General features: G+C 48.6%; 1 protein-coding gene across 2 annotated transcripts in view; it reads left to right on the forward strand.

Moving 5' to 3' along the window:
* The window catches only part of dnajc10 (DnaJ (Hsp40) homolog, subfamily C, member 10), a 180,212-nt gene that overhangs the window by 22,516 nt on the left and 130,803 nt on the right, over positions 1-26,893 (forward strand). For both annotated transcript variants that reach the window (XM_056289401.1, XM_056289402.1), the window contains exons 4-7: positions 742-792; positions 11,216-11,298; positions 12,021-12,152; positions 12,381-12,474. In XM_056289401.1, coding sequence (XP_056145376.1) covers positions 742-792; positions 11,216-11,298; positions 12,021-12,152; positions 12,381-12,474 — 360 coding nt within the window. The remainder of the gene's footprint in view (positions 1-741; positions 793-11,215; positions 11,299-12,020; positions 12,153-12,380; positions 12,475-26,893) is intronic.

A 26,893-nucleotide genomic window follows, 5' to 3' on the forward strand; every position in this document is an offset into this window, starting at 1 on the left:
ACTGGCGTCTGAGTAGCATAGTGGTCTATTTGGTTGCCTACCAACACGTGGATCGCTGGTTTGAATCCTTGTGTTACCTCCGGCTTGGTTGGGCATCCCTACAGACACAATTGGCCATGTCTGCGGGTGGGAAGCCGGATGTGGGTATGTGTCCTGGTTGCTGCACTAGAGCCTCCTGTGGTTGGTCAGGGCGTGTGTTTGGGGGGGGAGGGGGAACTGGGGGGAATAGCATGATCCTCCCACGCGTTACGCCCCCTGGTGAAACTCCTCACTTTCAGGTGAAAAGAAGCGGCTGGTGACTCCACATGTATTGGAGGAGACATGTGGTAGTCTGCAGCCCTCCCCGGATCGGCAGAGGGGGTGGAGCAGCGACCGGGACGGCTCAGAGGAGTGAGGTAATTGGCCAGGTGCAATTGGGGAGATAAAAGGGGGGAAATCCCCCCCTCCCAAAAAAGAGCGGTTTAGCTGAGAGAATGAGGATGTAGGTTTTGAAGGGTGGGTTTGGAGTACATGAAAGTACTGGAAACCCTGTAGTGTTGTAACTGATGTAGCAATACGTCAGTGAGCAGCCACAACAAACTGTTTCACTGCCTCCAGAGATGCAGAAACGATGTGGAACAACTGCAGATATTATTCATGTGCTGTTCCTGTCACAGCTTAGACAAGGTTTAACATCCATACATGTTCTTTTTAAATGCCTAAAGAGCTGGTTTTAACACGTGTGTGTGTTTGTTTTTCTAGGTATCTATGACGATGATTTGGAGATCATTACTCTGGACAGAGGAGACTTTGGTAAGGAGGGAATGATGCAGATTTCTACTAGCATACTGGGTATCTGACTTTTTTAACTGGAATGGGGGATTGTTGAGTAGTTAGTAGGGATATAAACTTGTACTTATCTCAAATCAGGGATGTGTTGTGGGGTTGTATTTACATTGGGCAAACACTGAAAAAGGGCGCTAGTAGCAATGATCACTGTTCTTACATTTGTCAAAGGGGGGGCTGTATTATGGAAAACAAGATTTGTCGCATCTTGGGATTTTGACGTCACCATTTTCTTACCTGTACTGCAAAAATCCAAAGCCCTGTTTCCCCAGTGTTCTTGTGTGAGCAAATAGCACAGTTTGAACAAGCCCTTCAGAGTTGTTCCTCAGGACGGTGTCACACTGACAACAGTCCATTAGGGTTTTGCATGCAGCTACCCATGCCAAGAGCAGGGTGGACCAGTCATTGTTTTTGTTAAGGGAGAGGGTGGGGCCAGCAATATTGGCTGCCAGTTGGAGTAGCGGCTCAAGAAAAATGCTATTATTCTGTTAATCTGCTACTACTTTGGGCTCCCATTAGGGTCGCCCCTACCAACATTACACATTCAGATAATTTTCCTTCATTTACAAGAAGACTGTGGATGCAAATCCTGACTCTGTACCCAACATGGTTCTTTTGTAAATGGTTGTTGACTTTAAGCCAACCACCTGCATGTGGAAAAATGACGATCTGATCCCAAGTGGACAAATTGCGGACACCAAGCATATAAATACCAGCTACAAATGAAAGGGGCAAGCTCAGATGAACTATCCAGATAAGATATCCCTATATAGCTTGCAGGCTAATACCTGAGACGCGATCCAACTAGTGGTTACAAGAGGAGAATAATAGAATACATACAGAAACTACAGAAAGGAGGAACCATTGACCGGATACAGTACCACCGTCTCTACCCACAAGATAACATTCTATGCATATATGGACTCCCTAAGATCCATAAAGATGGAGCCCCCCTCAGGCTCATCGTCAGCAGCATAAACTCGGTCATGTACAACATTGCCAAACTTATAACCAACATCTTGACCCCTTTAGTGGGCGAAATGCCTCACCATATCCAAAACTCCATTGACTTTGTGAAGAACAAGGTCCAAGGCGTAAAACTGGAATCTAGTGAAACCATGGTATCCTACAACGTAACCTTGTTATTCACTTGCATCCCAACCATGGAGGCTTTGGAAACTGTGAGGAAACGTTTGCTACGTGACAACACCCTCCACAATAGGACCCACCTCAACCCAAACCAGATTTGCCAACTACTGGACCTTTGCCTGAACACTACATATTTCCAATTCAGGGGCCAGTTTTACAGACAGAAACATGGCTGTGCAATGGGCTCACCAATATCTCCCATTGTGGCCAACTTATATATGGAAGAGGTAGAACACAGGGCCCTGAACTCCTTCAGAGGAACACCTCCGAGCCACTGGTTCAGATATGTGGACGACACATGGGTCAAAATCCAAACACAAGAGGTGCAAGCGTTTACCAAACACATCAACTCAGTGGACAAGAACATTAAGTTCACAAGGAAAGATGTAAAGAACAACAGTTTGCCCTTCTTGGACTGTGACGTCCACATTGGGGAAAACAGGAGCCTCCACATTGGGGTTTACAGGAAACCTACACACACAGACCAATATCTACTTTTCGACTCACACCACCCTCTGGAACACAAACTGAGCATCATCAGAACTCTGCAACACAGAGCTGACAATGTGCCCAGCAGCACTGAGGCCCAATGGAAAGAACACAAACACCTGAGGGGAGCTTTAAAAACCTGCGGCTACCCCAGTTGGACCTTTGTGAAAACTGCAACACGTTCCAGAAAGACCAACCTGGCGAGCGATGAGGAGAAGAGGAACAGAAGTAATAACATAGTCATCCCGTATGTTTCTGGGGTGTCCGAGAAACTCAGGAGAATTTTTAACAAACACCGCATCCCGGCATACTTCAAACCCAGCAACACACTCCGATAAAGACTGGTTCATCCCAAAGACCGTGTACCACACACCTGGAAAAGCAATCTGGTGTATGCTGTACAATGCAATGAGGATTGCACTGACCTATACATAGGAGAAACCAAACACCCACTACACAAACGGATGGCCCAACACAGAAGGCCAAACTCCTCAGGACAAGACTCAGCAGTCTATCTACACCTAAAGGAGAAGACACACTCCTTCGAGGACAGCAACGTACACATTTTGGACAGAGAAGACAGATGGTTTGAAAGAGGGGTGAAGGAAGCCATCTATGCGAAACATGAAAAACCATCCCTCAACAGAGGAGGAGGTCTGCGACACCACCTATCTCCCACTTACAATGCCGTCCTTTCATCTCTGCCCAGGAGACTCAAAAGCTTAGCCTCCAAGAACAACAGTCAGTCACTAATGGCTCCAACGACTCATGACCACTGAATGGAGCACTAACGAAGTCGAAACTAACACCTCCAACGACTGTCGTTGCTAAACATCGGAACACAAAAGAGCCATTGACATCAATAGCTCTGATAACGACTGTCGTTGCTAAACATCGGAATACAAAAGAGCCATTGACATCAATAGCTCTGATAACGATGGGCGTGGCTAAACATCGGAACACAAAAGAGCCACGCGTATCAATACCTCTGATAACGACGGGCATGGCTAAACATCGGGACACAAAGAGCCATGGACATCATTAGCTCTGATAACGACTCCAAAGGGGCTAAATATCTGCGTTTCATCACCAGCCAGTCAGACTAACTTGGTCTAGTCAGAAAGGTACGAACTGATGAAGCCTCTTGGATGAGAGACGAACCGTCTTCACGGATATATAACCAAGTCCAGTTGCACTTGATTCAATTCCTTTGGATAATTATGATATGGATGAATGAGAACACTCACAGACATGTTGTCTTGAATGGTTGTTGTCTTGGATGGCTGTTATCTTGAATGGTTGGCATCTTGAATGGTTATCTCTAATGGTTGTTGTCTTGAATAGTTGTTATCTCTAATGGTTGTTATCTTAAATGGTTGTTTTGAATGGTTGTCATCTCTAATGGCTGCTATCTTGAATGATTGTTATCTTGAATGGTTGTTGTCTTAAATGGCTGTTGTCTTGAATGGTTGTTATCTCTAATGGTTTTTTTCTTGAATGGCTGTTATCTCTAATGGTTGTTATCTTGCATGGTTATTTTCATGAATGGTTGTTATATCTAATGGTTGTTATCTTGAGTGGTTGTTATCTTGAATGGATTGTTATGTCTAATGGTAATCTTGCATGGTTGTTATCTTGAATGGTTGTTATCTCTAATGGTTGTTATCTTGAAGGGTTGTTGTCTTGAATGGTTACCTTGAATGGTTGTTATCTCTAATGGTTGTTAGCTTGAATTAATTGTTGTTATCTCTAATGGTTGTTATCTTGAATGGTTGTTGTCTTGTGGGGTTGTTATCTCTAATAGTTGTTTATCTTGAATGGTTGTTATCTTGAATGTGTCACAGCCTCTCGCCCTTGACATCAAAGCGATCGCCCTTGACACCTGCTACGCCAGCTGACACCTGCTACACCAGCTGACACCTGCTACGCCAGCTGACACCTGCTACACCAGCTGACACCTGCTGACCCCCCCTTCACCCCAGCAATCGCCCTCACCCTTAAAAGGCCTCCACTATGGACCAGTCTTCGCTGGAACGTCGCCATTCATGGACTTCTGCCTGCCTGCCTACCTGCCACAGAGCCACCTCCTGCTCAACCCCCGAGATCGGTCACTTCAATAAAGACTGGATTCTTCCCTTACCTGGTTGTCCTGTCTGCTTTTGGGTTCCTTCCCGATACGTGACAGTACGTTCCAGCCACTATGGACCCAGCAGACCATTCCACCACAGACCTGGCCACGGTCTGCCAGGCTGTAGCCAACCAGGAATCGGTCCTCGGCCAGCACAGCCAGGTGCTACAAGGGATGGCTGATGCCCTCCGTGGGCTCAGCTCAAAGATCTCCGGAATCCAGACCCAACTTAGTGCCTCCGCTAGCCCGGGATCCACCCCTCCAGCTCCGCCACCCCCAGCGCCATCAACTTCGGCTAAGGAACCATGGGTTGCCCCGCCCGATAAGTATGATGGAGATTTTGGACTTGTCGCCCTTTTTTGATGCAGTGTGAGATTGTGTTTAACCAGCAGCCCCAGTCATATTCCACGGATGGAGCCAAAGTCGCTTACATCATGGGTCTTCTCCGGGGAAGCGCCCTGGATTGGGCTACAGCGGTGTGGGAGATGCGGGCCTCCACTTCCTCATCCTACGCTGAGTTCACCACTGCTTTTCGCCAGGTTTTTGATCATCCCATGCGGGGAAAGGATGCGTCAAAAAGACTGATCTCTCTCCGCCAGGGTTCCCGCAGCATCGCTGACTACTCAGTTGAGTTCCGTACGCTATCAGCGGAGAGCGGATGGAACAATGAGTCCCTCCAGGCCAGCTTTTCCAACGGGCTAAGCGAATCCATAAAGGACGAATTGGTTTCCTACCCCGAGCCTGGAGGGTTGGAGGAATTGGTTACCCTGGCCATTCGTGTGGACAACCGTCTCTGGGAGCGGAGGCGAGAGAGGACGTGCCGCTTTCCTGGTCACAACTTACCACGGGCCACACCTCCAAACTCTGGGGGCCGAGCTCGCTCGACTGAGGTTGCCGTCCTCCGAGAAAGCCTGAGGCGTGACTCTTCCCCAGCTCCGGAGCCCATGCAACTCGGCCGCTTCCGGCTCAACCCGGAGGAGCGTCAACACCGCATCACCGAGAACAGCTGCTTGTATTGTGGTCAGCCTGGTCACTTTCTCGCCTCCTGCCCTCACCGTTCCGTCAAACTAGCAGGCTCACGAGGTAGGAGGAGGATCCTCGTGAGCCCAACTGTCTGCCCTCTGTCTCCTCGTCCACGTACCCAGTTGCAAGCTACCATCAGTTTTAAAGGTCAGTCCACTAAACTTTTGGCTTTAATTGACTCTGGAGCTGATGAAAGCTTTTTGGATGCAAGTGTTGTGAAGCAGCTAGGTCTTGCCACTGTGAGTATGGACCAGCCTCTTGAAGCTAATGCCCTGGATGGACGTCTCCTGGCCCGGATGACCTCTAAGACTGAGCCTGTGCGCCTCCTGTTGTCGGGAAACCATCAAGAGGAGTTAAGTTTTTTCGTTATCAATTCTCCATTTGTTCTCATTATACTTGGTCATCCCTGGCTGGTTAAGTATAGTCCCCATATTGATTGGTCATCGGCCAGAATTTCAAGTTGGAGTCCCGTCTGTCATGCCATATGCCTCCAGTCTGCTCTGCCTCAGTCTGTCCCCTGTCAGGTGTCAAGCTCTGAGACCTCTGACCTGTCACTGGTGCCTCCAGAGTACCATGACCTCCAAGCCGTGTTCAACAAGCAGCAAGCTCTCTCCCTGCCTCCTCATCGCCCCTATGATTGCGCTATTGACCTGCTGCTGGGCGCTCCCCTCCCCAGCAGCCGCCTATATAGCCTCTCCAAGCCTGAGCGGGAGTCCATGGAGAGGTACATCAAGGACTCCTTGGCTGCTGGGCTTATTCGCCCGTCATCATCACCCCTTGGTGCGGGGTTCTTTTTTGTGGCCAAGAAGGACAAGACCCTCCGGCCGTGTATTGACTATAGAGGCCTCAATAACATCACAGTCAAGAATAAGTACCCTCTGCCCCTCATGACTTCCGCTTTTGATTCTCTCCAGGGAGCCACAGTGTTTACTAAACTAGACCTCCGCAATGCTTACCACCTGGTCCGGGTTCGAGACGGAGATGAATGGAAGACTGCCTTCAACACCCCCCTGGGGCATTTTGAATATCTGGTGATGCCGTTTGGTCTCACTAATGCCCCAGCTGTCTTCCAGAGTCTGGTCAATGACGTCCTACATGACATGTTGGATCATTTCGTTTTTGTTTACCTGGATGATATCCTGATTTTTTTCCAGAGACCTGTCAGAGCATGTCATGCACATCCGCCAAGTCCTTCAACGGCTTCTGGAGAACCGCCTTTTCGTAAAAGCAGAGAAGTGCGAATTCCATGCCCCTTCAGTCACCTTCCTGGGCTACATTGTGGCCGATGGGCAGGTGAGAATGGACTCCGCCAAGGTCAGAGCGGTTCTTGAGTGGCCAAGCCCGACCAGCCGCAAGCAGCTTCAGAGGTTGCTCGGGTTTGCCAACTTCTACAGACGGTTCATCCGCAACTACAGCCGCGTTGTGGCCCCACTAACCGCTCTTAACTCCACCTCCAGACTGTTCCTGTGGACCCCTGTCGCAGAGGCAGCTTTCCAAGCCCTCAAGCACCGCTTCACCACAGCTCTTATCCTCATCCAGCCAGACCCAACCAAGCAGTTCGTTGTAGAAGTGGACGCCTCTGAGATTGGGGTGGGGGCGGTCCTTTCTCAGCGTTCCAGTGAGGATGGCAAGACACACCCCTGTGCCTTCCTGTCTCACCGTCTCTCCCCAGCTGAAAGGAACTATGATGTGGGGAATCGTGAGCTCCTGGCGGTGAAATTGGCACTGGAGGAATGGCGACATTTTCTGGAGGGGTCTGAGCTTCCTTTCATAGTGTGGACTGACCATAAGAACCTGGAATACATCCAGTCAGCAAAGTGACTCACCGCGCGCCAAGCCAGGTGGGCGCTCTTTTTTGGTCGTTTTAATTTTTCTTTGACGTACGGACCTGGCTCCAGGAATGCCAAGCCTGATGCTCTGTCTCGTGTGCATGGGGAGGAGTCTGAGCCCAAACTCCAACCTGACACCATCGTTCCCTCTACCTGTGTGGTTGCGGCTGCGGCTGTCACCTGGAACATTGAAAGGGAGGTCATGGCAGCACAACAGACTCAGCCTGACCCAGGTAACGGTCCCCCCAGGCGCTTGTTTGTTCCAGACGCTGTTAGATCTAGCGTGTTGCAGTGGGCTCACTCTTCCAAACTTTCCTGCCATCCTGGAGTAACCCGTACCCTAGCCTTCCTCCGCAGGCGGTTCTGGTGGCCTTCCATGACGGAGGATACTGGGTCTTTTGTTTCTGCCTGTCCTGTTTGTGCCCAGAATAAGCCCTCCACTCGGGCCAGTGCCGGTCTACTGCACCCCCTGCCTGTTCCACACCGTCCCTGGCCGCATCTGTCCTTGGATTTCGTCTCTGGTCTGCCCGCCTCCGATGGTAACACCATTGTACTGACTGTCGTTGATCGTTTCAGTAAATTTGCTCACTTTTTGCCCTTGTCTAAACTGCCTTCGGCCCGAGAGACTGCGGATCTGCTGGTCAGGGAGGTTTTCCGGGTCCACGGTCTTCCCCGTGATATAGTGTCTGACCGTGGCCCCCAGTTCACTTCTGCTGTCTGGAAGGCTTTCTGCTCTGCCATCGGTGCCACCGTCAGCCTGTCATCGGGGTTCCATCCTCAGACCAACGGCCAGGCCGAGAGGGCCAACCATGCATTGGAGACTGTCCTCCGCTGTCTGGTGTCTGCCAACCCATCCTCTTGGTCCTCACAACTTCCCTGGGTAGAATATGCCCATAACACCTTGCCATTGTCTGCTACTGGGTTGTCCCCTTTTCAATGCGTTTACGGCTATCAGCCCCCCCTTTTTCCTTCTCAAGAGGTAGACATTCCGGTTCCGTCTGTCCAGGCCCATGTCTGTCGGTGCCGTCGGACCTGGCGGCGAGCCCGTGCTGCACAGCTTAGGGCCTCCGGCCGTTACCAGCGCTTGGCGGATCGTCATCGCACCCCTGCTCCGGACTACTCCCCCGGTGACCAGGTATGGCTCTCTACCAAGGATCTACCCTTGAGATCAGACGCTAAAAAACTGTCCCCAAGGTATATTGGTCCCTTTCCCATTGTCAAAGTCATTAACCCCTCTGTGGTCCGTCTGAAGCTGCCCCGCACTCTCCGGGTTCACCCTTCCTTCTCTTCCATGTGTCCTGCGTCAAACCAGTCTCTACCAGCCCTCTAGTTCCTCCGGCTCCCCCGCCCCCACCTCCTCGTATGATCAACGATCATCCGGCTTACACCGTTCGTCGTCTCCTGGACTCTCGTCGCTGCTGTCGTGGCCTGCAGTATCTCGTGGACTGGGAGGGATATGGCCCGGAGGAGAGGTGTTTGGTCCCTCGTCGCCTTGTCCTGGACGCGAACCTCATCCGGGACTTCCACAGGACGCACCCTGACGGGCCTGGTAGGTCGCCCGGTGGCGCCCCTCGGAGGGGGGGTACTGTCACAGCCTCTCGCCCTTGACATCAAAGCGATCGCCCTTGACACCTGCTACGCCAGCTGACACCTGCTACACCAGCTGACACCTGATGACCCCCCCTTCACCCCAGCAATTGCCCTCACCCTTAAAAGGCCTCCACTATGGACCAGTCTTCGCTGGAACGTCGCCATTCATGGACTTCTGCCTGCCTGCCTACCTGCCACAGAGCCACCTCCTGCTCTACCCCCGAGATCGGTCACTTCAGTAAAGACTGGATTCTTCCCTTACCTGGTTGTCCCGTCTGCTTTTGGGTTCCTTCCCGATACGTGACAGAATGGTTGTTATCTCGCATGGTCGTTATCTTTAATGGTTGTTATTGCTAATGGTTGTTATCTTGAATGGTTGTTATCTCGCATGGTCGTTGTCTTTAATGGTTGTTATCTTGAATGATTGTTATCTATAATGGTTGTTATGTTGAATGGTAGTTTTCTTGAATTGTTGTTGTTTTTTATCTTGAATGGTTGTTATCTTGAATGGTTGATGTCTTGAATCGTTTTTATCTCTAATGGCTGTTATCTTGAATAGTCGTTATCTCGCATGGCTGTTAATTTGAATGGTTGTTATCTCTAATGGTTGTTATCTTGAATAAATGGTTGTTGTTCTAATGGTTGTTATCTCGCATGGCTGTTATCGCTAATGGTTGTTATCTTAAATGGTTGTTATCTCTAATGGTTGTTATCTCTAATGGTATCTTGCATGAATGGCCATCTCTAATGGTTATCTTGAATGGTTGTTATCTCTAATGGTTGTTATCTTGAATGGTTGTCTTAAGTGGCTGTTGTCTTGAATGGTTATCTTGAATGGTTGTTATCTCGAATGGTTGTTACCTTGAATGAATGGTTGTTATCTCTAATGGTTGTTATCTTGAATTGTTGTTGTCTTGAATGGTTGTTATCTTGAATGGTTGTTATCTTGAATTGTTTTGTCTTGAATTGGTGTTATCTCTAATGGTTGTTATCTTGAATGGTTGTTGTCTTGAATTGTTGTTATCTTAAATGGTTGTTATATCTAATGGTCATTATCTTGATTGAATGATCGTTATCTTGAATGGTTGTTTTCTCTAATGGTACTCTTGAATGGTTGCTATCTCTAATGGTTGTTACCTTGAATGAATGGTTGTTATCTCAAATGGTTGTTATCTTGAATGGTTGTTGTCTTGAATGGTTGTTATCTCTAATGGTTGTTGTCTCGAATGGTTGTTATCTTGAATGGCTGTTATCTTGCATGGTTGTTATCTCTAATGGTTGTTATCGCTAATGGTTGTTATCTCGAATGGTTGTTATCTTGAATGGTAGTTGTCTTGAATGGTTGTCTGCAATGGTTGTGATCTTGAATTGTTGTTGTTTTGAATGGTTGTTAATGGTTTTTGTCTTAAATGGTTGTTGTCTTGAATCGTAGTTATCTGTAATGGTTGTTATTTTGAATGGTTGATGTCTTGAATCGTTTTTATCTCTAATGGTTGTTATCTTGAATTGTCGTTATCTCACATGGTTGTTATGTTGAATGGCTGTTATCTCTAATGGTTGGTATCTTGAATGCTTGTGTTCTTGAATGGTTTATATCATGAATGGTTGTTAATTCTAATGGTTGTTTTCTTGAATGGTTGTTGTGTCTAATGGTTGTTATCTTGAATGGTTCTTATCTCTAATGGTTGTTATCTTGAATGGTTGTTATCTCTAAAGTTATCTTGAATGAATGGTTATCTCTAATGGTTGTTATCTTGAATGGTTGTTGTCTTGAATGGTTATCTTGAATGGTTGTTATCTCGAATGGTTGTTACCTTGAATGAATGGTTATCTCGAATGTTTGTTATCTTGAATGGTTGTTATGTTGGATGCTTGTTATGTTGGATGCTTGTTATGTTGAATGGTTGTCTTGAATGGTTGTTATCTTGAATGGTTGTTATCTGTAGTGGTTTTTATCTCGCTTGGTTATCTCGATCTCGAATGGTTGTTGTCTTGAATGGTTGTTATCCTGAATGGTTGTCTTGAATGAAATATATGAGGCATTAATTGCAAAACGCTTTGGAAAAAAACACTATAAATGCAGGTCCATTTACTAACATATATTAACTAAGCACTTCTGTCATCCCTCATCACCCCTGGGTTCCCCCAAAACACACTCATATTTAATGTGTCTATTTTGCAGACACAGCAGTGAACTCTGGAGAAATCTGGTTCATCAACTTTTATTTCCCACGATGTTCTCACTGTCACCAGCTAGCCCCTATGGTAAAGCATGCTTTTTTCTCTCTACCACAGAGATAGGTATAAACAAACACAAACAATAATACAAATAAACAATAATGCAACTGGATGTGCCTGTCATTTGCCTGTCTGGACTATTTCTCTGTCTGTCTCCTTGCCTGCTGGTTTATCTGTTGGTCTGTCTCCCTGCCTGCTGGTCTATCTGTTGGTCTGTCTCCCTGCCTGCTGGTCTATTTGTTGGTCTGTTTCCCTGCCTGCTGGCCTATTTGTTGGTCTGTCTCCCTGCCTGCTGGTCTATCTGTTGGTCTGTCTCCCTGCCTGCTGGTCTATTTGTTGGTCTGTTTCCCTGCCTGCTGGCCTATTTGTTGGTCTGTCTCCCTGCCTGCTGGTCTATCTGTTGGTCTGTCTCCCTGCCTGCTGGTCTGTTTCTTGGTCTATTCCCCTGCCTGCTGGTCTATGTGTTTGTCTGTCTCCCTGCCTGCTGGTCTATCTGTTGGTCTATCCCACTGCTTGCTGGTCTATCTGTTGTTCTGTCCCACTGCCTGCTGGTCTTTCTGTTGGTCTGTCTCCCTGCCTGCTGGTCTATATGTTGGTCTGCCTGATTGACTCTCTGCCTTTTTGTGTGCCTGTGAAACTGACTGTCTTCTTGTCTGTCTACCTTGTGACTTTCTATATGTGTGTGCATGTCTGCTTGCCTCTCCATGTGTCTATCTGTGTGCCTGTCTTTCTGTCCATCTGTGTGCCAGTGGAGGGAGTTTGCTAAGGAAATGGATGGAGTGATCCGGATTGGAGCCGTAAACTGTGGAGATAACAGCCGCCTCTGCAGAAGTAAAGGAATCACCAGTTATCCAAGTCTGTATATCTATAGGACTGATCAGGTTAGTATTACCAGCTAACTTACTAGTATAAACATCTGCGCATTATAAGAATGGACAGGTTTATATTACTATCTAACTTACATATTAATAACCGATCTATAACAGTGTAACTGCTTTGCTACCTTAGCACGCCTTTGATCTGAACAGACCGGCGTGGTGTTAGTCCAGCCTTTGTGTAGATACGTCTGAAATGTCAAATAGTAGGCTTACTTTGTGATGTCACCACAGAAACCAGAGAAGTATTTTGGGGACCGTTCCAAGGAGAGTCTTATTCAATTCTCCATGCAGTTTGTCACAACCTCAGTGACTGAACTATGGCAAGGTAACCGTTTCACCAACACTCGTCTGAAGGGGCAGTGCCATTTTTTCCATAACTTTGGTCTTATTTTTGTAGTTTTTGCCATCATGTATATGAAATCATTTTACTTACCTGCTTCATTGTGGAGACATGGGACCACTGCTGGACAGAGCTTCACAACATTGTGTTATGGGTAAATGGGACATGAACGTGAGGTATCTTCAACCCACTTATCAAAACCATGTATTTAGAAGTGAAAACAAAAGTAAAAACTAAAAGTTATTACCTGAAATATCCAGTAATCAATAGCCCATCACATGGCTGATCTACTTCCTGGTTTCACTTGGAGGAATGAGCAGCCTATAGTTACCATAGGTCGTATATCAATAAAACTGCCTGTCCAACACAACGGAGAGGTCATAGATGATGGTAAATCATGGGCACAGTTATTAGGACCTCTTTGTAATTGTTAGGATTCTTCTTCTCCATCTTATCAGCAAAAAGTATCCAGCTCAGAAACCATATGAGCTACATACAGCAACAAAACCTGACTGTTAGACTGGAAATGTCAGTCACTGTTTGAACATAAAAAGTTATAACAATGCCAGAAGTTGATGCTATGTTTTGGTCTGTAACTTCTGAGCTGTGCACTGTAGAAAAAAAGGAACATAGGGCAGAGGGAACAGACACGCTCCCATACATTCCACCTCAAGGGGACACCACATATGCTCCTCATGAGCTGTATGGAGCGATCAACAGACTTGAAATCTCTGACCTAGAGGCAGCTTTCATCATGAGTGATCAACAATGCCAATCTGAGGAAAGTACTGCTTAAATACCATCAGAGCATCCATTGCCTGATGTGAGGTGCGAACACCCTGGACCATGTTTACACTCCCTTCTGGGATGGATACAAGGCCTTTCCCTGACCTTTCCCTTGATGGTTTGGACATGTGGAGGAGAGATGCTGGGTATATTGGGAGAAGACTGCTGAATATGGAGCTGCCAGGGAAGAGGAAAAGAGGAAGGTGACTGCCGTGGCATAGGACAGGAAGAGATGGAAACAGATGATCTGCTGTGGCGACCCCTAACAGGAGCAGCCAAAATAGTAGTAGTAGATTTAACAGCGACATTGACCCTTATACTGACCTGGATTCATAAACAAATGTATAGATGATGTTGTGCCCAGGATTGCTGTACAGACATCAATTGGAAACCTTGGATGAATGGCAATATCCGGGCTAAGCTGAGATCACGGACCACCATTTTCAACTCAGGGGACATGGGTGCTTACAGAAAGTCCAGATACAACCTCAGGCAGGCCATCACGGAGGCCAAGAGGGGGTACAGAGACAAAGTAGACTCCTACTGTCAGGGCTCCAACCTGAGACGCATGTGGAGAGGACTAGAGACAGTCGCAGACTACTAGGGCAAACCCAGCTGTACCCCACAGTGGTCAGCCTCACAAACAGATAAGCTTAACACCTTCTATGCTCGCTTTGAAACCACGAACATCAAGCCTACTGCAGAGACACCTGCAGCACCGGAGAACACTGCACTATCACTTAACTGTGGCTGAGGTGTGGAAAACATTCAAGAAGGTTAACTCCCACAAAGCACCTGGCTCAGATGCTATTCTTGGGCGAATTCTCAAAGCCTGTGCTGACCAGCTGGCCGACATGTTCGTGGACACATTCAAAATTTCTATGGCCCAGTCTGTCTTCCCTACATGCTTCGAAAAGGCCACCATTGTCCCAGTCCCCAAAAAAAGCTACAGTAACGTGCCTCAACGACTATTGCCCCATTGCACTCACATCAGTCACCATGAAGTGCTTTGAGTGGCTAATCAAGACCCTCATCAACTCATCACTACCCGATGCGCTGGACCCACTGCACTTTGCCTACGGACCACACCAATCCACCAATGATGCCATCGCCACCACACTGCACACCGCCCTTTCCCATCTGGACAAGAGGAACACGGATGTGAGAATACTGTTCATTGACTACAGCTCAGCATTCAACCACCATCATGCCCTCAGAGCTTGTCACTAAGCTCAGGAACCTGGCATTCAACACTTACCTCTGCAACTGGATACCGAACTTCATGACAGGCAAACCCCAGGTGTTGAGGATGGGCAGCATCACCTCGTCGTCACTGATCCTGAACACCGATGCCTCACACGGATCTATGCTAAATCTGCTCCTGCACTTGTTGTTATCCCACGACTGTGTGCCCCACCACAGCTCAAATTCCATCATCAAGTTTGCTGAGGGATACCACTGTCCCCATCATAGACAGTGACGAGACAGCCTACAGAGAGGAGGTGAAAGCCCTGGCAAGGTGGTGAGGACAACAACCTCTCCCTCAACATCAGCAAAACCAAAGAAATGACTGTGGACTTCAGGAGACAACAGGAGGGTGTGTACGCTCCTGTCCACACCAACGGCTCACCAATAGAAATGGTCAGCAGCTTCTACTTCCTCGATGTACACATCACCGTGGGACTTGTCTTGGTATGTCATATGGACACTGTGATCAAGACCACACACACCAACGAGCATTCTTTCTACGGCTCAGCAAACTGGGCATGGCCCCACCGACTATCACTAACTTTTATCAATGCACCATTGAGCGTCATGACTGGCTGCATCACTGCCTAACATGACAGCTGTTCTGCCCTCGTTCACAAAGCTCTGCAAAGGGCGGTGAAAATGGCAGATTACATCACAGGAATCAAGAACACTTTGTCATTTCACCTCATGCACTTGCATACATGAAATAAAACGAAATGCCATTTCCCCCAGCCCACAGCAGTGCAACATGAAGACAAAAACACATCCAAAAACTTCAAGAACTACAAGAACACACATAGTCAAACTAGCACATACAGTGCTGCTTGAAAGTATGTGAACCCCTTGAGCAGTTTAGATGTTTCTGTTGTTTTACCATGATTTTCTTATTTTATCATCACCGGTTTTTATGTATGAAATGTCAGATATATGTTTATCAATTGCATGTACTCGTTTAGTGGGACTTGTTTAAGTAGCCCCAAAACTACATGAAACATGGAATTAGTGTATGTGCAAAAGTAAGTGAACCCTCAGCTGCATTGGTTAAGTCAAGCAGGTAACAGACTGTGGTGAAACACATTTGGGTGCTTAATTAATCATTTAAGCAGACCAATGAAATGAGATATCTTTGGGAAAGGGTTTGGCCTGCACTAATTAAAAGAGAGAGGAAACCCACCAAACCACTGTGGTCCCATACAAATCAACAATGCCGAGAGCAAAGGAGATATCCGAGGACATGAAGAAGAGGGTAGTGACAGCCCATCAGTCTGGGGAGGGTTATAAGACCATCTCCAAAAGATTCCAGCTCCATCCATCCACTGTAAGACAAATAATTTACAAATGGAGGGCCTTCAACATGACAGCAACTCTGCCTAGAAGTGGACACCCATCAAAACTATCACCCAGAAGCACCAGAAAAATAATAAATCGGGTAAAGGCCAACCCAAACATCACCTCTAGAGAGTTGCAGACCTCTCTGGTAGCATCTGGGACAAATGTGCATGCGTCTACAATCAGACGAAAATTGAATCGCCATGACATTCATGGGAGGGTTGCTAGAAGGAAGCCTCTGCTCTCAAAAAAGAACAAAGCTGCCGTTTCAACTTTGCCAGGGAGCACTTGGACAAACCAGAGGCCTTCTGGAAGTCCATTCTCTGGACAGACAAGTCCAAAATAGAATTATTCGGTCATAATCAAAACTAACAAGTTTGGGGAAAAGCCAACACTGCATATGAAGAAAAGAACCTCCTCCCAACAGTGAATCATGGTGGTGGAAATGTGAAGTTCTGGGGCTGCTTTTCTGCTTCTGGACCTCGACGACTCCATATTATCCAAGGAACCATGAATTCTCCGGCATATCAACAAATTCATGACCAGAATCTCCTGCCATCAGTCAGGGAGTTGAAGCTGGGAATAAAAAATTTATTATGCAACAAGACAATGACCCAAAGCATTCCAGCAAAACTACAAAGGAATGGCTTCAGAGAAAGAGGATTCATAGTCTGGATAGCCCCAGTCAAAGTCCGGACCTTAATCCAATTTGAATGTTGTGGCGAGACCTGAAGAAGTTGGTACATATACCAGATGTCCCTCCAACCTCTCTCAACTGGCTGAGTTCTGCAAGGAGGAGTGGGCAAAAATCCCCATAAGCAGATGCGAGAGACTGGTTAGTGGTTACAGAAGACGTTTGGTTGAAGTAATGGCCTCAAAAGGAGGAGCCACAAGCTACTAATACAAGGGTTCACATACTTTTGCACATGTTAAATTTTCAGTTTTTGTGAAATAAACCACCTTTGTTGAATTAAATAATGAAAATATATCTCTTTTTGTGTGTGTGTCCATTATTTGGAAGGTGTGCTTTACAAATTAGGATTTGGATGTATGTGTAATAAGCTTATTTTAATGTTTTTTACAAAAACAGTGACCATATCTGGAGGGTTCACAAACTTTCAAGCAGCACTGTATATCCAAACTAAACAAAAAACACTGTACAAGGGAACGAACGCCAGCCAGGATGACTTTCGGAACCGCCGGTCTGCTTGGGCTAGCAGTTAGCCTAGCCTGCCCCGCTTCTGTGCCCTGTCAGACCACCCTCGGTGTTTCCTCCTCGGCTGCAGCTCCAGACAGGGGCCGTGGTCCCTGTGGCAACCGGATGAAGCAGATCAAACTCTCCCAGCTGATCCAGTGCCTGCTCTCCCAGCCAGACACCCTCGACACACCTTCCCACACTCCTCACAATGACATCAAAAACACCACAGTCAACGCCAGGTGAGGCCGCCACCAGACCGATTTGCCCACCATACAGGACATTTATTCCTGGAGTTGCCTGAAGAAGGCCCACAAAATAATCAGGGACCCCAGCCACCATGGACACAAACTGTTTTTTCTGCCTCCATCTGGCAGGAGGGACCAGAGCATCAAGTCTCTGAGCAACAGGGTTTGAGATAGCTTCTACCTCCAAGCTATAAGACTCTTAAACTGACTACTGATTGCTATTTGCACAAGTTCACTTCTTACTGCTTATAATATTTGTTTCATTATGGTTGCTGTCACCAAATTGCTATCTGCTATTTGCACATTTTACTGTTACGATACCTGTTCATTACGGTTACCATTACCAACTGCACAATCTGCCATTTGCACAAGTTTACTGTTTACAATACCATTGCATATGTCAACGTACTTTACTGTAGACATTCTCAACTGTAGCACACTGTTCAACAAAGTACATCCTAAGTCTGCACTGACTTGTTTTACTACATGTATCATGTTCTTTGTATTTTTATCTCCAAGTACTTTTACAAGTGCTCTTACAAACTCTGGGCCCAGGGACCACGGCGCTGCCTCGAGCTGCTCCTGAGGGGGAAACACCGGGGCGGTCTAATGGGAGGCAGAGGTGGGGCAGGCTAGACTAACTGCTAGCCCATGCGGACTGGCAGTTCCGACAGTCATCCTGGCTGGTGTTCATTCTCTGGATGGTGGAGCTTTTGGACTTTGTTGCACTGGGTGGACTATGTTGTTAGCTGTTTTTGTTTTTGCTTTGTTCTCTCTCTTTTTGTGTTTTTGGTGTTGTTTTTGGAGGTTTTTGTCTTGCACTGCTGTGGGCTGGGGGAAATAGAATTTTGTTTCTTTTGTGTACATAGTACATAATATGAAATTGTGGCAGGATGAGGAAAAACACAGCAGACGAAGGCGAGTTTGATGTTTATTCCTCAACTCCAAAAACCAACTGCAGCAGGAACAACCCTGCACCGGCGCGCCCGGGAACATAAACCACGCCCCCAGCCCACAGTCCTGCTGGGTGAGAGGCATAGCCCCTAGTGTCCGCCACACAGCCCCCCCCCCCGAACACCCAGAAGGGACTCCTGGAAAGAAAATTAGTGTCTCACTGGAGGCTTAAGCAGCCTGCCATAACGGCTGCGCCGTCCCTCAGCCAAAGCAGTAGGTGAAACACAGTCCAAAGCCGGCTGAGAAGCAGAATGCTGAACCCGTGAAGACACTGCCGGGGTCCTGGAAGGAGGACGACCCCGACGGGGAACCTGGGTCGGAAACACAACTTCGCCTGCCACCCTGTGCGCCGGTTTAAGCCTATCAAGCGTGACACGCTCCCTACGCCCACCCATATCTAGCACAAAACCCTTAGGACCCGTCTCAAGAACCCGAAATGGGCCATCGTATGGGGGTTGGAGGGGCGAGCGGTGAGCATCATGCCGTACAAAAACAAAACGAGCCGACATGAGCTCCGCAGGCACGAACGACCGCGGAAAACAGTGGTGAACGGGGCCTGGAACCCGAGTGCTGTCGGACAAAAAAGGGTAAACGGCCGGACGGGGTCGAGGAGCGGAACTCTCAGGCAAAAATTCCCTAGGGACGCGGAGCGGCTGACCGAACACCAGCTCAGCGGGCGAAGCGTCGAGGTCCTCCTTAGGAGCTGAACGCAACCCGAGCATAACCCAATGTAAACGATCCACCCAGTTACCATCTGAGAGCGCAGCGCCGCCTTGAGCAATCGGTGAAAAGGTTCACACAAGCCGTTAGCCTGAGGGTGATACGCGGTAGTGCGGTGTACCTGCACACCCAAGGATCGCGCAAGTGCCGACCAGAGCTCTGACACAAACTGGGGGCCCCTGTCTGAGGTGATATCTGACGGAGTGCCGAAACGGGCGACCCAGGAGGAAAGAAAAGCGCGTGCAGCATCCGAGGATGTTGTGGAGGACAGAGGGACAGCCTCTGGCCACCTGGTGGTCCGACCTACCATTGTGAGCAGGTGCGTAAAACCCTGTGAAGAAGGTAGAGGGCCCACCAGGTCCACATGCACGTGGTCGAAACGTCTGGGCGGGATCGGAAACGGTTCGAGGGGCGATTTAGTGTGCTGGTGGACCTTAGCATGCTGGCACACTACACATGCAGCTGCCCACCCCTTGACGTTCTTGCGGAGCCCACGCCAGACGAACTTGGAACAGACCAACTTCACCGACGCCCGAACTCCAGGGTCTGAGAGGGAGTGAATCGAATCGAAAACTCGATGGCGCCAGGCCACTGGAACAACGGGGCGGGGACGGCCGGTGGAGACATGCAGAGGAGGGCAGGACTGCCTTCCTGCATCACAGCGTCCTCTAGCTTGAGACCAGTATGCGTTGACCTAAGGGCAAGGACGTCCGGGTCGCTGGGCTGGTCGGCAGCCATAGCGGAGAAATCCACACCGAGGTGCACAGGACACACAAGCACACGCGACATACAATCAGCAACAGGGTTGGACTTCCCGGCCACATGCTGAATGTCCGTTGTGAACTCGGAGATTGCCGCTAGGTGGCGCTGCTGACGAGCAGGCCACGGCTCAGTCACCTTAGACATGGCGAAAGTCAGTGGCTTATGATCCACATAAGCCGTGAATGGGCGACCCTCCGGCAGGAAGCGGAAATGCCGGGTTGCAAGGTGCAGTGCCAGCAACTCCTGGTCAAAAACGCTGTACTTGCGCTCGCTATCTCACAGTTTGCGGCTAAAAAATGCGAGTGGCTGCCACGCATTCGCCACACGCTGTTCAACCACAGCCCCCACGGCTATGTCAGACGCATCGGTTGTTAAAGCTATGGACGCCGTGGGTGTGGGATGGGCGAGGAGGGCAGCGTTAGCCAAGGCGCACTTAGCTCTGTCAAAGGCCTGGACCCGTTCGGGAGTCCATTCGACAGGGTCGTTAGCCTTCTTAAGCCGCAGGGCTTCGTAAAGTGGCTGAAGGAGGTGGGCAGCGCGAGGGAGGAAACGGTTATAGAAATTCACCATGCCTAAGAATTTCTCCAATGCCTTAACAGAGACTGGGCGGGGAAATTCCACCACCGCTTGCACCTTAGAAGGCAACGGGACCGCGCCTTGTGGCGAAATGCGGTGACCCAAGAAGTCAATCACCGGCAGTTCAAACTGACACTTGGCCGGGTTGACTATCAGGCCGTGTCTGTCCAGACGACGGAAAACCTGTTTCAGGTGCGCCAGGTGCTCTTCAGCTGACGGACTGGCCACTAATATGTCGTCGAGATAAACGAACTCGAAAGCAAGGTCACGCAACACCGAGTCCATCAGCCTCTGAAAGGTTTGTGCTGCCCCCTTCAAGCCAAAAGGCATGCACATGAACTCAAAAAGCCCAAATGGGGTGATCACTGCTGTCTTGGGCACGTCCTCTGCGCGCACGGGAACCTGATGATAGCCGCGCACCAGGTCCACCTTAGAGAAAATAGTGGTACCTGCCAGGCGTATGGAAAAGTCCAGTATGTGTGGGATGGGATAGCGGTCATTGGCGGTGACGTTGTTCAGGTGGCGAAAGTCGCCGCAAGGCCGCCACGACCCATCCACCTTGGGCACCATGTGAAGCGAGGCCCACGGGCTGTTGGAACGCCTCACTATACCCATGATGGCGAACTCCTCCTTAGCTATAGCCAATTTTACAGTGTTGAGGCGCCGCGCGCGCGCAAAAACTGGCGGTCCCAGAGTGGGAATGAAATGTTGTACCCCGTGTTTACTAACCGCGGTGGAAAAGGCAGGTTTAGTCACCGATGGAGAATCCGCCAGCAAACGCTGAAAAACATCACCTAATGCTAAAAAGTTAGCATGTGTCAACGGCCCGGCTCCCCTTGTCTCGCACGGAACAGTGGCGAAAGACACAGCATCAATTAAACGGCGGTTTGCAACATCAACCAGCAGACCATTAGCACACAGAAAATCCGCGCCGATAATAGGAACAGTAATGGCGGCCACTACAAAGTCCCACTCAAAATGGCGCCCGTGGAAGCAAACAGTCACCAACCTTGTGCCAAACGTCACAATGGACGAACCGTTAGCTGCACTTAATTGTGGGCCGCCGCCTTCGGCCGACCTGTCTGTCTTAGCAGGAGGTAGTCCACCAGAAACCGTCTTCCTGACAACGTGTCCTTAATGAAGAGCAGCTCACTACGTCCGCCAGCGCCCACAGCTGCTACTGAGCGCTGCCCTGGAGTTTCCCGCCGCCTCAAACGTGCACGGAGGGACGCAGCGCCTCGCTTTGCCGCCGAACCGCTGGTGGAAGAAACAGAGGCCGCTCCCGCGCCATCTCCGGGCAGTCACTCCAGCCACCACTGCCGGGTCCGCGTACTCCGACGCCGGCTGCGGAGGCTCCGATGCCACACTCTGCACAGAGAACCGTCTGGTAGCCAGCAGGACCCGATCGGCCTCCTCAGCCAAACCTTGGCAGTCACCAGCGGCCAGACACGGGGAGTTAGCCTAAGCCGCGCGCACAGGAGACGGGAGCTGGCGCAGGAAAACGTGCGGGAAAAGGAATCCCCCTTCGTCCGAGCCTAGCAGCGACAGCATATTGTCCATGAGATCCACAGCCGTCCCGTCGCCCAAACCGGATAGGGAAAGGATCCTATCTGCCCTCTCTGCGGCAGATAGGCTGTACCTCCGGAGCAAAAGATGTTTGAGGGCGACGTATTTATCGTGTTGCGGAGGGGCGCAACAGCTGCATGGCCCGGCGTGTGGACTGCTGCTCTAGCGCAGCGACGACCAAATAGTATCTGGAGTCCTCCGCGAAGATTCCACGCAGGTGGAACAGCACCTCGACATGCTGGAACCACGAGGCCGGGTCGCTCTGCCAGAACTCTGGGAGCTTCACAGCCGCGGCGAGAACGGCCGGCTGTGAGAGTTGGGGCGGCGTGGCCAAAGTGGATTCACACTCCTCTTCTGCTCCAAACATGTTCAATTCGGGGTCACCAATGTGGCAGGATGAGGAAAAACACAGCAGACGAAGGCGAGTTTGATGTTTATTCCTCAACTCCAAAAACCAACTGCAGCAGGAACAACCCTGCACCAGCGAGCCCGGGAACGTAAACCACTCCCCCAGCTCACAGTCCTGCTGGGTGAGAGGCATAGCCCCTAGTGTCCGCCACAAAATGACAAATTTTTCCTGATTCCTGATTTGCTGCTTGTGTGTAAAGCCAGCAAAACAAGCATTTCATGATGAGACGTAGTGTAAACTTGCTTTCATATGACAAATTAAACTATTATCACCAAATCTGGTAAGTACGCGTAGGTAGTGACTCTGAGGTAATCTGAAAGACTTGGTGTTTTGTTTCGTTTTTTTAGTGAACAAGTGCTTTTACAAACTTATAACTTTAAAGGGTAACAAGTTGTTTGTCAGATTATGTAGAAATTTGAATATTTCATCTTTGCAAAAATGCATAAGACATTCTAAGAGGATATAGGCCTATTCTGAATAACATGGCTGTAATCAGCCAATTAGCTTTCAACATCAGTTTGACAAAATAACCAATGGTCTGTCAGCATGTAATTTTGTGGGTATATGCAGATATGCACCATGCAGTACTATATAAAGTTTAGGAGCAATTGGCTCTTTTGGGGGGGGGGGTACTGTAACAATCTTTAAAGTACAATCATTCTGTTGTGTGTCGGAAAGGAACCAGTGCAGGGGTCCGGCAGGGTCAAGCCCGTAGGCACGTGTATTTATATTCAGGGAAGGGAAAAGGAGGGATGTGTATGGTGCAACTAGAGTCCTGGATGTGGGCTGTGTAAAAGACTATGTGTTTGTGTGCAGGGCGAGTGTGGTGCGTTTGTGCAGGAATGTGAATGACTGGAGGGTGTTTGTGAGTGTGCGTGCTTGTGAAGCGCAAGTCCAGGAGTAGGGCTTCTGCGGGAGGCAGCATGGGAGCACCAGGGAGGGGTCCGAGGAACACAAGGGACGCGAGGAAGACGGAGCCCGAGAAGCACCGGGGGTTCTGGGAGGACAGGGGAGAGAGACACGGAATTAGACGTAGGAATCACAACGCAGGAATTGCAGGAGAAAAACACAGCCAAAGAGTCTAGCGATCTACTGGGTAACTACCGTACTAGATGGCACAATCTGGCACCGATTGCACGTCAGCGTCTTCTCTTATAGCTGGTTGCAGATTGGCTTCAGGTGCGCTGATTTCCGATGAGCCTCTGGTGCATAGCTGCGCTCTCAACGAGCGCGCTGATTGAACCCTGCCGGTAGACTCAGGTGGAGACACGCCTTGCGTCTGGACCACAACACATTCACTGGCTTTTAGTCTGGTCTAGTTATAAATATACATCCAGTCCTTGTATATCCAAAATCCAAAGTGAGAACTGTGTCCGCATTCTCGGCACAAAGTCAAACACATTTTCGGTGGGTGTCGGACTCCGCCAAAGTTGTCTCTTGTGTCCAATTCTGTTTATGATATTCATGGACAGTATCTCAAGGTGCAGCCAAGGTGAGGAGTGTGTCCATTTTGGGAACCTTAGAATTGCATCTCTGCTCTTCACAGATGATGTGGCTTTTTTGGCTTCATCAGAATGCGACCTCAAGCACGCACTGGGGTGGTTTGCAGCTGAGTGTGAAATGGCTGCGATAAGAGTCAGCACCTCCAAGTCTGAGGCCATGGTTCTCGACTGGAAAATGGTGGATTGCTCCCTCTGGGTTGGGGATGAGTTGTTGCCTCAAGTGAAGGAGTTCAAATATATCGAGGTCTTGTTCATGAGTGAGGGTAGGATGGACCGGGAGATTGACAGGCAGATTGGTGCAGCATCAGCAGTGATGTGGACGTTGTACCGGACCGTTGTGGTGAAAAAGGAGTTGAGCCGAAAGGCAAAGCTCTCAATTTACCAGTCATTCTTCATTCCAACCCTCACCTATGGTCATGAGCTTTGGGTAGTGACCGAAAGGGTGAGATCACGGATACAAGCGGCTGAAATAAGTTTCCTCCATAGAGTGTCTGGGCTAAGCCTTAGAGATAGGGTGAGTAGCTCGGACATCTGGAGGGAGCTCGGAGTAGAGCTGCTGCTCCTTTGCGTCAAAAGGAGCCAGTTGAGGTGGTTCAGACATCTGATTAGGATGCCTTCTGGGTGCCTTAGAGGTTTCTGGGCACGGCTAACTGGAAGGAGACCCCGCGGTAGATCCATATCTTGCTTGGGGGGACTACATGTCCAATCTGGCATGGGAACACCTTGGGGTCCCGCTGGAGGGGGTCGCTGGGGAGAGGGATGTCTGGAGTGCCCTATTAGCTTGCTGCCACTATGACCCGACCCTAGAGAAGCGGCTGAAGATGAATGATTGAATAGTTATACATTTTCACATTTCATCTTTGCACTCAGATCTTTGCAACAAGATCCAACTGTAGTCATATTTCAAAAACATGGTCACCATCAGCCAGTCATTATTCAGCTTGATGCTTTAAGTTACTTTGCTGTGCCATGCAGAATTTGGCATTTTGCTGCCTCGAGGTGCTATGTGTTTGGATCCTGCTAATCTCGTCTTGCTGCTAAATTGGTGATGTTGTTTTTGAAAGGACAGATTTAAGGCTCATGCTCCATTGCTCCATTAGATACTGTTGTAAATTGGTGATCCCATGTCTGAAATCTATACAATGAAGCTGTTTAATAAAATATCGTTATCAATATTCATGATTGCAAAAACTATGAAAATAAAATCCAGGTTGTAAAATAAATGGAATTTTCCTGTAATACCTCAAACAGCACTTCTCTAATAATCACAACCAGCGCTAGTCTACCTCTACCAACATCGGTCTAACTACCTTTACCAAGTTTTATAGCTACCTCTACCAACGTGATTCTAACTATCTTTACCAACAGTTTATGAGTCTAACTACCTTTACCAAGTTTTATCCCTACCAACATGAGTCTAACTATCTTTACCAACAGTTTATGAGTCTAACTACCTTTACCAAGTTTTACCCCTACCAACATGAGTCTAACTATCTTTACCAACAGTTTATGAGTCTAACTACCTTTACCAAGTTTTATAGCTAGCTCTACCAACATGAGTCTAACTACCTTTACCAACCTCCAAAGGAGTTGAATCAAGTGCAACTGGACTTGGTATATATCCGTGAAGACGTTTCGCCTGTCATCCAAGAGGCTTCCTCAGTTCGTGCCTTTCTGACGAGACCAAGCTAGTCTGACTGGCTGGTGATGACACTCAGATATTTATCCTCTATGAGTCGTTGTCAGAGCTAATGATATGCGTGGCTGTTTGTGATCCGATGTTTACCAACGCCCGTCGCTAACAGAGCCATAGATATGAGTGGCTCTTTTGTGTACCGAGGAACACCTCCGAGCCACTGGTTCAGATATGTGGACGACACATGGGTCAAAATCCAAACAAAAGAGGTGCAAGCGTTTACCAAACACATCAACTCAGTCGACAAGAACATTAAGTTCACAAGGGAAGACGTAAAGAACAACAGTTTGCCCTTCTTGGACTGTGACGTCCACATTGGGGAAGACAGGAGCCTCCACATTGGGGTTTACAGGAAACCTACACACACAGACCAATATCTACTTTTCGACTCACACCACCTGCTGGAACGCAAACTGAGCGTCATCAGAACTCTGCAACACAGAGCTGACAATGTGCCCAGCAGCACTCAGGCCCAACGAGAAGAACACAAACACCTGAAGGGAGCTTTAAACACCTGCGGCTATCCCAGTTGGACCTTTGTGAAAACTGCAACACGTTCCAAAAAGACCAACCAGGTGAGCGACGAGGAGAAAAGGAACAAAAGGAATAGCACAGTCATCCCGTATGTTTCTGGGGTGTCCGAGAAACTCAGGAGAATTTTCAACAAACACCGCATCCCGGTATACTTCAAACCCAGCAACACACTCTGACAAAGACTGATTCATCCCAAAGACCGTGTACCACACACCCGGAAAAGCAATCTGGTGTATGCTGTACAATGCAATGAGGATTGCACTGACCTATACATAGGAGAAACCAAACAACCACTACACAAACGGATGGCCCAACACAGAAGGCCAAACTCCTCAGGACAAGACTCAGCAGTCTATCTACACCTAAAGGAGAAGACACACTCCTTCGAGGACAGCAACGTACACATTTTGGACAGAGAAGATAGATGGTTTGAAAGAGGGGTGAAGGAAGCCATCTATGCGAAACTGGAAAAACCATCCCTCAACAGAGGAGGAGGTCTGCGACACCACCTATCTCCCACTTACAATGCCGTCCTTCCATCTCTACCCAGGAGACTCAAGAAGCCTAGCCTCCAAGAACATCAGTCGCTCACTAACGGCTCCAACGACTCTCATGACCACTGAACAATGAAGTCGAAACTAACACCCCCAACGACCGTCGCTGCTAAACAAATGCAAATCAATAGCTCCAATGGCGACGGGCGCGGCTGGACATCGGAGCACAGGAGACCCACGCATATCAATAGCTCCGATAACGACGGACGCGGCCAAACATCGGTACACAAAAGAGCCACTCATATCTATGGCTCTGTTAGCGACGGGCGTTGGTAAATATTGGATCAGAAAGAGCCACGCATATCAATAGCTCTGACAACGA

Source organism: Lampris incognitus, chromosome 11 (assembly GCF_029633865.1).
Source record: "Lampris incognitus isolate fLamInc1 chromosome 11, fLamInc1.hap2, whole genome shotgun sequence".
Taxonomy (NCBI): domain Eukaryota; kingdom Metazoa; phylum Chordata; class Actinopteri; order Lampriformes; family Lampridae; genus Lampris; species Lampris incognitus.